We start from the raw sequence: 15353 nt of genomic DNA, 5'->3' as shown, positions 1-15353 counted from the left end.
TTGCAAAATTTAAATTACAAATAAAAGCACTGAAAAATATCTACGAGTGGGTAGTGGCTCAATAACGATGTCTTTTAATTAAAGCGGAAGGGGTAATAAAACGACTTAATTCAGAATTATGGTTGAAATTTTCGTGAAAGACACCCAAGAGTTTTGTGAATTTTGCAAGACTCCTCGGTCTCGGAGAACAAATCGCTGAGGTGGGACAAATTACTTGAATAAACTATTAGTGTCATTTGTTTTATAGGCACTTATACTGGTATAAGTAATTCAGCTAAATGCAGCTTGTATGTTAAAATTTCGAATGTATTTAAAGCGTTAGCAAGACGAGTAAACCTAAAGATTTAGTCCAGATCAGTGGCACCGATTTAGTAGGTTCCCCGTAGTGTCACGCTCGACGGACCTGTTCACTCAACCGTGGCACATGGAGCATATTGAAATGCCGCCCGACTGACCGTCCGTCAGTCCGTCACGTAGCAACCACCCGAGGATCTTCCCTTCAAAGCGTCGCACCTATTTGACTTCCACGCTTCACTGGAAATCTGTCAATACTCACATTTTAATATTCGCATATCCCAAATTTTCGTGAAATCTTTTTTGAGGAATTGAAATACCATGTGTCCAAACTACTTTTTATTTTTCCTCAAGGCTTAGAGAAATGACTATTATTTAATAAATATTATTTCTATGTTAACTAACCACCACCGTTTCCCAAATTTTACTCTGCTGTTGTACTTTGTCCGCAGTAAAGTCATTTTGTTAATTTATGATCCGTCTGATTACCTTTACCAAATACCTACATTACAATTTAGAATCTATAGCTATTATAGATAACACTATTTTTAAACACTTTAATAAATAAAACTATAGTATGAACACTACCAGCTATTCAATGAGTATCTCTCGAAAGCTTCACGTTGTTACAATTTCTGTTTATTGTCGTCGGTAGTTGTAAACTAATCTATTAATTTTGCTAGCTTCAACCGCACCCCCTCGGGTAACGGGAGCGTTATAATAGGTATCGTCGTAAGTGGCGTATCGGTGAGTACTGGGCTTAAAGTCCAATTGAAGGTAATCCCCTTCCTCCTTCCTTAGCTGACCCGTATCCTTACCGTCGTATCTCGGGTCTTCATAGATAGTTATAGTCTGTTTTCTGTGCGCTACGACGGGTGCGTTTTGTGGGACTTCTGCTACAGGATTCGCTCGGGACTCACCGTAGCCGTAGCCGTAACCATGGTTAGATCCATATCCGTAGCCTCCTTCGTGTCGGAAACCCCTGTCATCGTAATAACCGGGGCCGCCGTAGTCTCTTTCCCATCCTGGGTCTCTCTGCCAATCGGGTTCCCTCGCCCAACCTGGGTCCGCTTGCCAACCTGGGTCTGCTTGCCATCCGGGACGCTCCCAACCTCTTCTATTGTCATCCCACCTTTGCCAATCCCAGCCAGGTTCACGATGATGAGGTGCCTGATACTCATGCCGATCCCGAATATGATCTCTCGCATAATTATTATGGTTGTTTCGATATTTATTATGGTTTAAGGAATCGTCTAAGTAATATTTCTTTCCATAGTCTTGGTGACCATGATTCTTGACTCCAGTGTCACCGTATCTGTTGTAGCCTCCACCGTTGTAATTGTCTCTCACATATTCCTGACCGTTGTTGTGAGAACCTTGATAGCTCCTACCTCCATGATTGTCGTGTGAATTTAGTCTGCTGTTGTATGCAGCCTGATCGCCTTCATCATTGAGATCGTCGAAGAAAGTGCTTTTATTGGAAGACTCGTCTTTGTGATAGGAGTTTTGAAATCCTTGCTTATGATGTCCTTTCTTGTGTCCTCTCTTATACCCTGTTGTCTGACTATCCTCGGCCTTGTCCTGCTTGGCGGCATACCCCTTGTAAGCATCACTCTCCGAAGCTGATTTAGTATCATGTTCCTTTTTTAAGTATTTTGCTTCGTCGTTGGCTTTTGAATATTGATTTTTGTGGTTGTCATTGGTTTGCCTTTCTTCTTGGTGTATCTTTTCCCCTTTTTGCTTGTCATGCTTGATAGATTCCTGGCCTTCGTCGTGAGAGATATCCTTCAGATGTTCTTCTAAGGCATCTTTTATTGCCGATCCATTAACAGTTGATATTAACAACAGGACACAAATTAACAAACTAAAACAATATTTATAACGAGGGATCATTTCAACACCCTTTAAACGCTAGATGTTGTCTGATCAACGGTATAACACATAATAGGGTGGTCATGGATGGTATAAAGAGTTTTATATCGTTGAAAATCGTGTTGGACTTCACGGCTAATCGGGGTACAATGACAGGAACCACAGAAGCTGTGGTGCGAACAATGAGTCAAACAACTGGCTGGCACGTCCATGACATGACATTATTGAACTAGAAGCACGCGGACGTTCTGTAGGACAAACCGATCGAGGTCAATGGAGTCTGAGTAGTACGTTGACTGGAAGGTCATTGAACATCTTACTTTTAGGTGAATTTATTACTGTACTGGTAGTATGTAGTAAACATTTTAGTTCTTCTATGTTTTATATATCAAACACAAAACGTGCGCAACAGCATTATATGTTCTTAAGAAAAAAAACACGTTTTGCGTTACAAGGATTTTCAACAAATACGACTCTTTCAGCATATATTGCTAGTGAAAATTTTAGAAGAATTATATTAATTATAATTGTCGTAGCGCGGATGCTCGATCTATGTTAGGTATATCATAGCCACGCGAAGGAAGTCGCGCGTAAAAGTTAGTTATACATGTTTTATTTGTTGAATCCTAGACGTGTTTTTCAAAACAGCGTTGTATTATTATATTCAGTCTCGTGATTTTGGGTTTCGGTTAGACACTTTTTATTTTCAACTGACTACAGAAAGGAGGTTCTCAATTCGACTGTAATGTTTTTTTTATGTTTTTTACTTCGGATGTTCGGACGGGATGAATAGATTTTGGTTTCTTTTTAATTTATCGTGAAATAGCCCTAAAAAATTTCATTAAGGTTCGCTATGTAGTTTTATATTGAAAGTTAGAAGTATGTTTTTGTTATTAAAACAATACTAACTATGTCACGCGCAATGAATAAGCGTATCATGTATGTCAAAATCATGTTAATTCTATCATCGGTTCTACGATATGACATTGCAATATTACCTGTAAAGTAAAATGTTTTCTCATCATGTCTAACACACAATCATTCAACTCAATCACAAAATCACACATCAATCATTTCTAATATTTAGATATAGTAGAAATCTAGACATTGTATGGAAAGAAGTAGGTCTGAGAATCTTTTATTTAGATACATTATAGGTACGTGACCAGTGAAGTTTATTTTGTGCTATACCTACGTAAGCGAAAAATGTTAGATGTGATTGAATGTACTGTCTCAACCAACTGTATATAAATGTTAACAACGTATCAATTAAGCAACGATTAAATTGTTTAAATAATTTTGCATGCCGTAAGCCAAAATGTATCGGTACTCTATCAATGAACACCATATTTGTTTTTTGTTTGAACACCATAGTTGCTGTATGAAAATAAATGATTTCTACTTCTCTTTTCATTTCAAGTATAATTTTACTCAGGCTACCCGGCTGTAGTTACATTTATGTAAATTTTTGATCCAAATCATGCCCTAGTTTGATCAATTCATTAATACGAGTCTAATCGTGCGGCAGGCTGTCTTAGAGGAGTACCAATAACGGTCATGCGCACATTCTTGTGGTTGCTAGCCTTAAAATCGCCAGCCTTGATAAACAGAGGATTTAAAAATAAAACCACCAAAGTATGTTACCAAATTATATTCAGTTCACTCATATACAAATATTAAGTAGTCATGTTATTCTTATAAAACAGATTTTCTAAAATAAATTACTAAAGAGGGAAATTGTTTTTTAAACGTAGCTAACATCGAATTCTAACGTAAAACCTCTAAAATACTAATTTAATTTTGAAAACAATACTTCTTACTACTTATTCTATTTGTGTTGTACATGTTAAATATACTGGAACTTTTTCAGAATTAATCAATAACGTCTAGGATATTTGCCTAAAAGATATCTAATTAGTCTGTCAGGTAGAAAACGATAAAAAAAAAATTAAAACGCAAAGATAGTGAAATATTTTTAAGGAAGATTACTAAACCACTACTCTATCATGATAATTTTTTGTTGATCAGATAAATCTCATGAGAAGAACATGAGAAAAAATCAGTTCCCTGTATTCGCAATGTGGGAAACTATCTTACAGACTAATTAAAGTATTTTCGTTAAATACCCAATTTTTTCCTTCGTACAAATCATGCCAGTTTCCGATTCTGATGACATAGTCTCCAAGTGACTATCGTATTTAAAATCATGGAGGTTCGCACATACGTAGGTAAGTGTTATCGAAGGCTAACACTCTTGGTTGACAAGCGTTGCTTCGCATGGAATTAAAAACAACTGAAAATATGATAATTGTATAACCAGCACGCGATGAAAATAAATGCTTAAAGTTATAATAATTCTGTTTGATAGTTCATAATTTATTATGTAAAATTATGAATTTCGTTCGTACAATATTATATAAATAAAAACAAACTGGTATAAAAAGACTTAATAAATATTTGAAATATGTATGAAATGCTACCATTGTGAACTCTCAACACTCAACAAAAGTTATTTTTGAACGCAGCCAATACTGTCAATTTGACATTGCATTCTTATTACGAGACAGGTCACTTGTATTTATTATGTAAATCTTCGAAAATAACAGGTAATTGCCAAACTATACACAATAACTACGATTGTAACAATGTACTGTGAATTTATTAAGGATTCTCAGATTATGACGTCACAAGACGACATTTGATGTACTCAGAAAAAAGCAGAGGTCAGAGGGCCTTCCACAACCTTCTAAACTAATATAAGTGCGTTTGTGAAAGAGATGCCGCTCTACATAAAGTAGTGTGGTGTCACTCTTCGACAACGGCAATATTACTTTAAGAAGCTGTGGTTTGGCCCCAGGTCTACTAGCAACTTGTCGAACCTAAAAGAAGACTAGAAACGTAATCCAAGACGAACAGATATAAAACAGTTTCATCACCAATTCTAATGTCATTGTCTACAGTTTGGCGCCTAAATTGAACTGTATAAGCATTGCATCACGCGGAACCATTCACGTCTTTAACACTTAACGCGGCGATCCTTGCTTTCAGTTCCTCAACAAGTTTTTCTCTTGGTATTTCGTCTTCTTGCCGTGACGTCACGTTTCGAACTTTGACCACGCCCCTTTTGAGCTCGGACTCGCCTAGTACTACGGCGATAGGAATGCCGTTGTCCTCGCAGTGCTGCAGTTGGTTTAGCATTTTAGGATTCTTCTTGTATGATTGCTCAGTCTGAAAACATGAATTTGAATATTATTTACTTATTCATACGAAAAAACATTTTATTACAACCTACAAGGTTAAAGACTCAAGTACAATATTATAAATAGTATTTATTACCTTAGTTAGTTTATGAAACAATTTAATTTTATCACTCAGTAAATGTAAATTGATATATGCCTGTCATTACATAATACAACCATAAAATTTAAAATAAAAGAGTAGGTAATAATTTCTAATGTCTAATAATTTAAAATAAAGAGAAAAATACGCTGGCGTCACTCGCTTTTTAGGCTGATATTCTTAAAGGTAAATAAGAAAACGAAAAAATATTACCTTAATACCAGCATTCCACAGCTCTGCGCATATTTTCATGCGCTCCTCCAAGAAGTTCTTCTGCGCAGACGCAACGTACACGTCGATGTCATTGGTACGCACGCTGATCACGCCGGCCGCTAACTTAGCTTCCATGACGGAGAATATACGCTCTACACCAATACTGAGGCCTACGCAGGGAACCTGGGTAAATAAAGAGATGAATTTTGGTATTAGTATTACGCAAAATATGGTAAATTAAAGAAATTGAATACAGTTCGATTTGCTTTGAAATAAAGAGGCATTTCATTCCTTCATTCTATTCAATACATTTTACAGGCGCCGATCTTTTTAAAGTACCACTTCTGTACACATAAAAAAAAAACATCCCAAAAAGCAAATTAGAATCAGCTGTTTTTTTTTTAATATATTTGACTATATGTATCGTTGTTAGCAGTAATAAGAAAAAGAACCAGCAGTTTTTCTTTCGAATCTAATTCGGTTCTGTTTAATACAGATTTGTTTTGATTCTTGATTTGGTCCTGAAATGGTAATAACGAACCAAACTAAGATACCCTATTAGCATTGTTAACTGTCGAGGAGCATACTTCTAAATCGTACCACTGTACGATTTAGTGCTAGTATACCAATTCGATCTCAAAACAAAAAATATCAAACGATTTTTTTACAATTAGACCTGAAACTCCAAAAGCGCGATAATCAACATCCGATCGGGTGAATCCAATACATTATTCTTATACGTCAAATTCAAATCACGCGTGAAATTATCAACGCATGAATGGAGATACATATTATTCATTAAAAAAAGCCAGAAACGTTTCATTTGGTTTGCTAATCGTAATTGGTATCTGACATCTTGTTAATCGCGCTATAAGGAAAAAATAGCATTTAAAACAGTGCAGTGGGTTTTAGTTTTAAAAATATCTTCAAGAAAGTATTTGTATTACTCAGACTAATTATCATCATAATTAATATCATTAAAGTTACTGCACTAATAGATTTTTATGGTTGCAACAATTTTAATTTTGTGTAAATTTTACCTTTTTATATACTTTATTTTATATAATGCAGGCATCCATCATATAATGTAAAGTTGTTTATAAGGTGAACTAACAATAAAACGATTTAAAACTTTGATAAGAATACTTGACGCAACTAACATGCATTGTAGCATTTGGTATAATAGAAATAATCCAACGTGACTCACTGAATACAATTATATAAATAATAGTACAGAAATATATTTAAACTAGCTGTTGCCCGCGACTGCGTCCGCGTGGTTAGAAGATATAAGTTAGGAATTTTTGAACGAAAGCCCTCGAAGATTAATATTTTTCCCCAATTTTGCCACATTTTCCATTGTATCTTCGCCCCTATTACTTGCAGCGTGATGTTATATTGCCTAAAACCTTCCTCGATTAATGGTCTATTGAACACAAAATATTTTTTTAATTTGAACCAGTAGTTCCTGAGATTAGCGCGTTCAAACAAACAAACAATCAATCAAACAAACAAACTCTTCAGTTTTATATATTAAGTATAGAGTATAGATTATGAAGGACTTCTTAAGACTTAAATATTAATTTGAATACGTATTTGGAATAATACTTTATCAATAAATATGGACATCTAACTTAATAAATTTCTCATTTGAATTTATAACAAGTTAAGTCTCATGTTCTTTTTCTTTGTTTATCTCCGGTAAATTTAATTCAAACTCAAATTATGTCTCACATCAATCACAACCTACTACAGGCAAAATGCCTCCTGCCTACGATAATCCGTTATGAGGTATTTGAAGTGTTGATTTACTGTAATGTAATGTAACCTCCGCAACTGTGAAGCAACAAACTATGTTGCGCCCGAATAACTACAGATAATTGGAATCTGGTTTTTATGTTAAACGCTAACTATATATGTTCTAAAGTCGTTTTTACATGAAGAGGACAGATCAAGAAGTATTGTTGTATTTTGTTTTAACTTGCTGGGTCTATCGCCGTGTGGATGAGAGACGCTGCTGTATGCAGTGTATTGCGCTGTTACGTTTTCAAACAATTATATTACATACTTTAAGACGTGGTAGTAGGGCCTCCGGTCACTAAATTTAACAAAAGATAAAATTTGAAGACTTTTTTACATACCTGTTTGTGTTTAGAGTCGAACATTCCAACAAGATTATCGTATCGGCCGCCAGCAGCGATGGATCCAACAGTTTGGTCTTCATTGCCGATTTTAATTGGCTCTGAAAGGAAACACCCGTGCCCTTAATAACAAGACAAAAATCCACGTAATTACCGCTAAACTAGTGTTGATTAGATCAATTTCATAGAAACGAAAATTGACAATTAAAATGATTAAACAAAATTACTTTAATTAAAACATCAAAATTAAAATTAATTGTTAAGTGTAGCTTGAGTTTCAAAACGGTATTTTATGTTGCAAGGTTACAAAATCCTAAAACGCATCTAAATACTAAAACCACTTAAAATATTTTTAATACATGGTGTTAAGACTGTCCCATAATTATGACACTTACGCGTTAAGACAGCTTCATAAATAACGCCAGTGTAGTAGTCCAAGCCTCTCGCAAGACTTAGATCGAAGAGTATTTTATCCTTGATACCAAAGAGTTCACAATACTCTAGCAGAAGCTTCACGCCTTCAAGGCCTTCGACGGCAGCCTTCGTTTTGGACAGTTTCTCGTCTTTGAGTAGTTTCTCAACCAGTTCGACGCCACCGTTCAGACGCACGTACTCTCCGATCCTGTCCGCCGCATCAGGAGATATTTGTTTCTCATTTATCATTTCTGATCTCACTTCCTCCCACGGCGACTGTGGAAAAGAAGACGGGATTTTGAAAATCTTCATAAATTATTTTTTGCTTTGTATATTATACTCATTTTGCATGAAAAGTGAAAGTGTGCTGTGCTGAACAGAATAATAGGCTAATGGGACAATATACCGTGACTTTGTTTTTCTTTGACATTCGCAAACTGCTACTTAGTAGCCTTACTTGAATTGAATATTGATGGATTTTTTGAAGTTAAATACTGTGTTTCCTAAATTAAACACTTAAGTAATTCGTCAAAGTGCCACTTGCTTGACTAGTTTCAATAAATGGACAATTAGACATTACTAATTAGGAATCTTTTCTCACCTTATCTAACTTATCAACCGCTGAGCAAGCTGTCCTGAACTTATCAGCTGGCACCCCACAAACTTCGAACATACCGTCGAGAAGCCGTCTGTGGTTCACCTTCAACACATACTGGCCAATCTCAAGCGACTCCAGAATCTCTGTGACCACCTTCAAACATTCCGCATCTGGCACCATCGGGTCATACTGACCTGCTATATCGAAATCCTGGAATACAATAAAATTGTTAGAAAAATAAGAATAAACATATGCGGGGGTCAGATATCACAAAGGACAAAAGCTTGAAATATGGAGATAATCCATCTCCATATTTCAAGAAGATCTATTTAGAAGATCTATCTAGAAGTTCTCTATAGAAGAACCAAACATTTTTATAGAAATAATGACATTTTTACACCTTTTCTTTACAAATTATGTGCATGAATTTCACTGTGACCATAACAACCAAACCAATTTATAAGTATACATTAAATTTAGCACAGAAGATTTCCGGTATTTATGAGTTGGTAAATTCTGAAAAAAAAACTAATAAATACTTACACACTGATAAAACTCCCTGTATCGCCCCCTAGTCATCGCCGGGTTATCGCGACGGTACACCTTTCCAATGTGGTATCTCTTCAATGTGTTAATCTTGTTCATAGCCAAGTATCTTGCCAATGGCACTGTCAAGTCATATCTTAAGGCTAAGATCTCACCACCTTGGTCCTTCAAGTCATATATGAGCTTTGAATCTTCTCCATACTTTCCAGTTAATACATCCTGAAATCCAAAGTCATGTTTGATAACTTTTCAATAACTTTGATTTAAAAACGTCAATGTACACTTTAAATGCAATGGAGTTAATAATGATCTACTTGCATAGGGGGAAATTGCAGAAGATGTTAACACATAACTGTCTTTTGAAAGAAAATATGATCAACATCACATAAGGCAAAGCAATATATTCAAGGAAAAAAAAACAGTATCATAGACCAGATGTTTATGTAAATTAGACATGACATGTAATACTGGTAAGCACAGAACAATAAATAAGAGGAAAACTCATATAGCATTTGATAGTTTGATCTATTTATACTTAAACGAAGTACTGTATTAATAAAAGTGAAAGTGATTCTGAGAGTCTGTTACACTTTCACAATGAAACTGTCTAAACAAATTCGTCAAGTAAGATGTTAAGCTTAAACCGTAACCAGGATGTAGGCAACTAACTGCTATTATAAGCAACATCTGCACATACAAAGCTACTTTTGCATTATTTTATATTCAAAAATACCTAAAAAAATATGTTATACTCACAAATCGTGGTCTACTGTGTTTTGTGGGCTGGTTTATTTATTTTATTATAAAGACTTAAAAAAAGTAACTTTAAATCATATGTCATAAAATACCTAAAAAATATGTCATACCCACAAAATTATGGCCTACTGTAGGATGTTATAGTGAATGTTTATTTTAAAGACAAGAAAGTAACAAATCCAACCTTTAATTCAAACACAGGTGTGTCAATACATTCACCTCCGTGTCTCTTGAAGATTGCTACTATTTTATCCAGTACCCCATTCCTCAAACTCATCTGTTGAGGGTTGTAGTCCCTCGTACCCTTTGGCGTTTTAAGACTGAACTTTTGTGGCGCTGCATCTTCTGGAGCCAGCTGTGCTTTTAGTGCCAACAGCTTTGCTACTTCTTCTTGAATCTAGAAGGACAGAGATTAAATTATTGTGAGGCTATTATTTTGGTGTATTTTTGGAATTGATGTTTATCATAAATATTTACATAGAGTCCGTATAATATAAAAGAAAAATATGTATAGATTCCATTTTAAAGTGTTTTTTTTTAAATACAAAATATTAACACAAATATAAACATCAAGCAAGAAAGAGAAGTTCTATTACACACTGATACATTGGACACTAAATGCTTGTTTAAAACAATAAAGACAATAAAATCTTGATTAATCTAAAATAAAAAGAGAAAGCAGTAAGTAGGCCGCCAGTACCTTGCACTGAGATGATGTTGCAATGCATTTTGTGAAATTACTGCTGACTACCGGGTTGTGCAACCTCAACAACGTAGCATGGTTCTTTAAGAACCTCAAAACTTTGTAAGACATGCTTCACTAGTTTTATTCCCCACAATATTATAGGATCTCAACACCACACCTTTGCCACAACCGGGAAAAAAAAGTTTAAGTCAAAACATTACAGTTCAAAACTTAAAAAGGTTTAATTTTAAGAGGCTGTGGTGATGAGATGTCCATATGTGGAGATTCGACACAAAAAACCAAGGTGCTACCAAAAACCGAATTATTAAAATGAAACTAAAGTATTTACAAAAGCAAAGAAACTACAAGAGTATGATAACACATCACACACCTGCTGGTCAAGTAGTGTCTCATCTTTCACTTTTTGCATCACTTTAGGAGAATCTAATTTAGGGAATAATGATACTTCAGAGTCATTGAAGCTCCGCATATGGTACCACCACCTCTTGATATATTTGTATTTTTGAAAATCTATATTTATTCCTAACCCATTGAAGAGGTCTATGTCACTACAACTAGGCTCGTAGCCGCATATGTAGCTATATTCACGTAACCATTCATCAATCTCTGGTAAATTGTAATGCAAATTTTTCTTCCTTCCCTACAATTCAAATAAATCGCTTTACTTGACAGCATGATGCAATACAATAACAATATATCAATATGGTTCACGGTAACCTATAGGAATTCAAACAATTTAGCTTACCTTCTCATTTGATTCTTTCGCAGCTTTTAATTTTCTAACAAGATCGCCTTGTTCTTTTATCTTTAAAAGTATAGTTTCTTGGTTATCTGCCATCGTATAAACTTGAACTTAAAATAATAATTTAAGAAGAATGATCACTCAAGGCCTTCAAAGTAAAACATAGATAATACATATAATACTGGTATAGATGAGACACTGACAGATCAGTTCTTTTTTTCACTACTTGCCCTGTAAACTAGATGGCGCTAGCGTCTGTGAAGCGATCTATAGCTATATGTATGTATGCACTCATCTACATAATATCTATAGGTTGCTATAGGTAGTTACGCATAGTACAGCATTTTTGCCGTGTATAAAATGTACTAAAGAGAAAAAAGAATACAACAAAAATATAAAGATTTTTCTTTATTTATAAATACGGATAATTTATACAATTTATTAATTAACGTCTACAACGTATTGAAATTAAACCACTTTTACTTTGACACATTTTTACTATTATAATTTACTAAGTAATATGATTTTCTGTAGAAAAATTATTCTCTAATAAAATCGTAATATGGTTTAATTTCATTGGCTAACATTCATAATACACTTATGGTATATTACAATCACCAATTAATTCACATTAATAGAAACCATTTTTAAATTATTAAGGGTATAATTGAGAACCTTCTATTTTATTTATCGATGTAAATAAAGTAGATGGTTGGAAATGGCCACCCATCAAAAATCACATGATTTAAATCAATCAAATCATTTAATTAACAATAAGGTTTTAAATATCATTCACATTATTTCCTTTTTTTTATGAATTTTATAGAAATTGTATGCTTGTAATTTAAGTATCGTTATTATCAAAATCAGCAATTTTTCCTGTTAAAATTCTATTTACACCCGTACACCAACTATTTACAATTAAGTTGATGAACAAATTAATTATATAATTAGTTAAAATCAATTTATGTTCATCGCATTGAATAATTGAAAAATCACATCTGCAATTTATAAAAAACACAATTATTATTTTTTTAAGTTTATTATTTCGGGCGATCAAGTCTCAATCATAAAATATATTTCATTAAGTAATTTAATAAATGAATCACATGTGATTTTTTTGTATAATCAATCATGCATCAATTAAATGCATTAGGTTCAATTTCGTGTTGAAGTAAATCAACAATACAATTACAATTTTTAAATATTTTTTAGATTTAGTTTTTTTATTATATATCCAGGGTACATATTTCTTCGCTTCCGAATGCAAAATCAAATTACTAAAAATAATTTGACTCATTGTTGAAATTAAGGAATCAACTGCAAAATCAGAATCTAAATCATCAGATTTTATAAATCATCATATTTAACTGTTTGAGACCCATCTTGACTTTTTACAATTTTTTCAAATTCCTCTTGATTTAAAAACAGGTTTAATTTCTGCCCAGAACGGGAAATGTGGTGATTTGTTTTTAAGACATCCCTTGAGTATTTTTGCTGTATCACGGTGTGAGTGGCCATTAAATGAATCAAATAATTTATAAAAAATCAGCAATAAATCTACAGTTTCTTCACACTCAGCTAGTAATATGTTGCATTCTGAAACAAAAAAATATATATATACATCATTAATGTTTGTGGTTATTTATGTTCCTATGCAAAATATATATATAATCAATTTCAAAATATATATATGTATATATATGTGAATACATATCATTGGCTAGGCCGATGATATGTATTCACAAGAAAAAGTATATATGTATGATTTATATGGATAAAAAATACTTATAATCAAAACATTTAACTGATTTTCATTATGAGTTGCAACATACCTTCTACAAATGTTTGCTCCATGTCCTTTTCCTTATCCTCCAACATTGAAACTGAAGCGACTGGTTCAACTGATACTTCTGCAACTGCAGATGAGCTGGTGGTATCTAGAAAGTAGCAATAATCTTGTTAGAAAACACTTAGCACATACTTTAAAACCTATTAATATAATTGTGCAATTCTACAAAAGACTACTTAGAAGTATTTTAACATAATTATAACATTTCACAACTATCAAACAATGTTGTCTCGTCCTAAGCTAAGCAGAACTTGTGTTATGGATACTAGACAGCTGATAAACATACTTTCTAAATATAGAAATAATTTACACCCAGACACAGAACAAAATGATGATGCTCATCACACAAATATTTGTCCTGATTGGGAATCAAACCAAAAACCTCTGGCATAGCACTAAAAGACACTAGCCACTAGACCAACAGGACAGTTAATGCACTTCATTTGCGATGATTAGGTGACAGAAAATAAAATTGAAACAGCACTTGTTGGTCTGTGGTTCATCTTAGGGGCAGATTTCACAGTTATTTCATACATTTAATAGACATCTGCCAAAATGTTAATTGCATATTTGTTTACATGTAAATTGGATGTTATAATATGCAAATATATTTATTTACCTGATGGGATAAGGCTGGTGTAAAAGGTTGGCACTGCATTTCTCGTTAATACCGTTCCTTTACCTATGTTGTATTTCTCAAAATGTTTATAGTCTTATTTGGTTGTAGATGTATGTATCTCCTTTCATTATAATATCATCGTCTAAAACTTGTTTCCAGATCTCAAACCTTTCTTTATAACAGTCTGGCTTAGGAAAATGATGTAATGTACCTGAAATTAGAAAGAATGAGTTAATTGCAGGTTGTGAAATTTATGTTTTAAAAATATAGTGATATATAATAGTACAAACTTCGATCGGATCGTTCCTACAATAAGATCACTTATTCTATCATCAATAATCATCTTACCTCCTTCTTCACATCCAAAATAGCAATGAGTGCGAGAGTATTTCGGTAATCTCGCCATCGTAATCCGTAAAAAACGCAGCCAAATTTTTAAATCAAGTAATGTAAACACACGTCGTAGTCCATTAAACGATGCCAGGGTCAAGAGAAATAAATATATTCGTCGGTATCCGTTCACGAGAAGCCAAGTAAATACGTAGGAAGCAGTTTCGAGGTCCAGAAAACACGCGATGGTCAATAATAGGCAAATAAGTCGAAAATAAAACTTGGTAAACTCACGGCACAAGAAACGAACGTTGAGTGAAAAGTTTTCAAAACATATCAGTGCTGTCATGTCATTAGCAAAATAAAAATTGCGTATAAGATTAATTGAAGACCGAAAAGGCGATTCAGTTTTTTTTAATTTTTTTTAGTTTACTTTTTATTAAATAATATTTATTAAATTATTAAAAGAATAACATTTTGAAGAAAGCAGTTACTGTAGCGGCATCTAGTAATATTTAAGGGAATATTATGCCTTAGTTGACTTGCCCTGTGGCATAGATGGCACCACTTTCCGTACATTTTGTTTTCTTGTCCTCAAAGTACTGTACTGTCACCCCCATGAAGTAAAAGTACGTCTCGCATAGAAATAATTACAGGCTCTTGACTGTTAGTTTCATGCCTTTCATTTTTATATGCAGCAAATAGCAAGCAAGTAATTTTGCACACAGAACTTTAGATTGGAGGTTATACAACTTGACAGAAAATTACTTATGAGGAACATAAAATCACATCTTTTCTCTTTTTCTCTAGTACTGACCTCGTAACTGCATCTCCTTTTGACCGCAAGTAAAAATCCGCAACAACAATGGAACGCATCTGACATCTGACGTTTAAACCACGAACACGTAGTGAGTACCAATCACTAAAAGCA

At 33.8% G+C, this 15353-nt stretch overlaps 1 protein-coding gene across 3 annotated transcripts; it reads right to left on the bottom strand.

Annotated features, from left to right (window-relative positions):
• Positions 1-3802: 3802 nt before the first annotated feature.
• On the bottom strand, positions 3803-15168 carry LOC113508450 (histidine--tRNA ligase, cytoplasmic). 3 transcript variants are annotated; one of them, XM_026891514.1, is made up of 10 exons: positions 15052-15168; positions 11625-11782; positions 11250-11519; positions 10358-10570; positions 9415-9636; positions 8875-9081; positions 8255-8549; positions 7860-7960; positions 5719-5901; positions 3803-5394 (listed from the first exon to the last, which is right to left on the bottom strand). In XM_026891514.1, the coding sequence occupies exons 2-10, from the start codon at positions 11715-11717 to the stop codon at positions 5161-5163; spliced, it is 1818 nt and encodes a 605-aa protein (XP_026747315.1). In that variant the 5' UTR covers positions 11718-11782; positions 15052-15168; the 3' UTR covers positions 3803-5160. The 3 variants fall into 3 exon arrangements, with proteins under 3 accessions (XP_026747315.1, XP_026747317.1, XP_026747316.1); XM_026891516.1 differs by lacking the exon at positions 11250-11519 and having other exon boundaries at positions 15052-15164; XM_026891515.1 differs by lacking the exons at positions 11250-11519; positions 15052-15168 and adding an exon at positions 10874-11036 and having other exon boundaries at positions 11625-11711.
• Between the last annotated feature and the right edge of the window lie 185 nt (positions 15169-15353).

This window comes from Trichoplusia ni, chromosome 2, assembly GCF_003590095.1.
Source record: "Trichoplusia ni isolate ovarian cell line Hi5 chromosome 2, tn1, whole genome shotgun sequence".
Taxonomy (NCBI): Eukaryota; Metazoa; Arthropoda; class Insecta; order Lepidoptera; family Noctuidae; genus Trichoplusia; species Trichoplusia ni.
The sequence above is the reverse complement of the archived record's forward strand: the minus strand, read 5'-3'. Positions and strand labels throughout refer to the sequence as shown.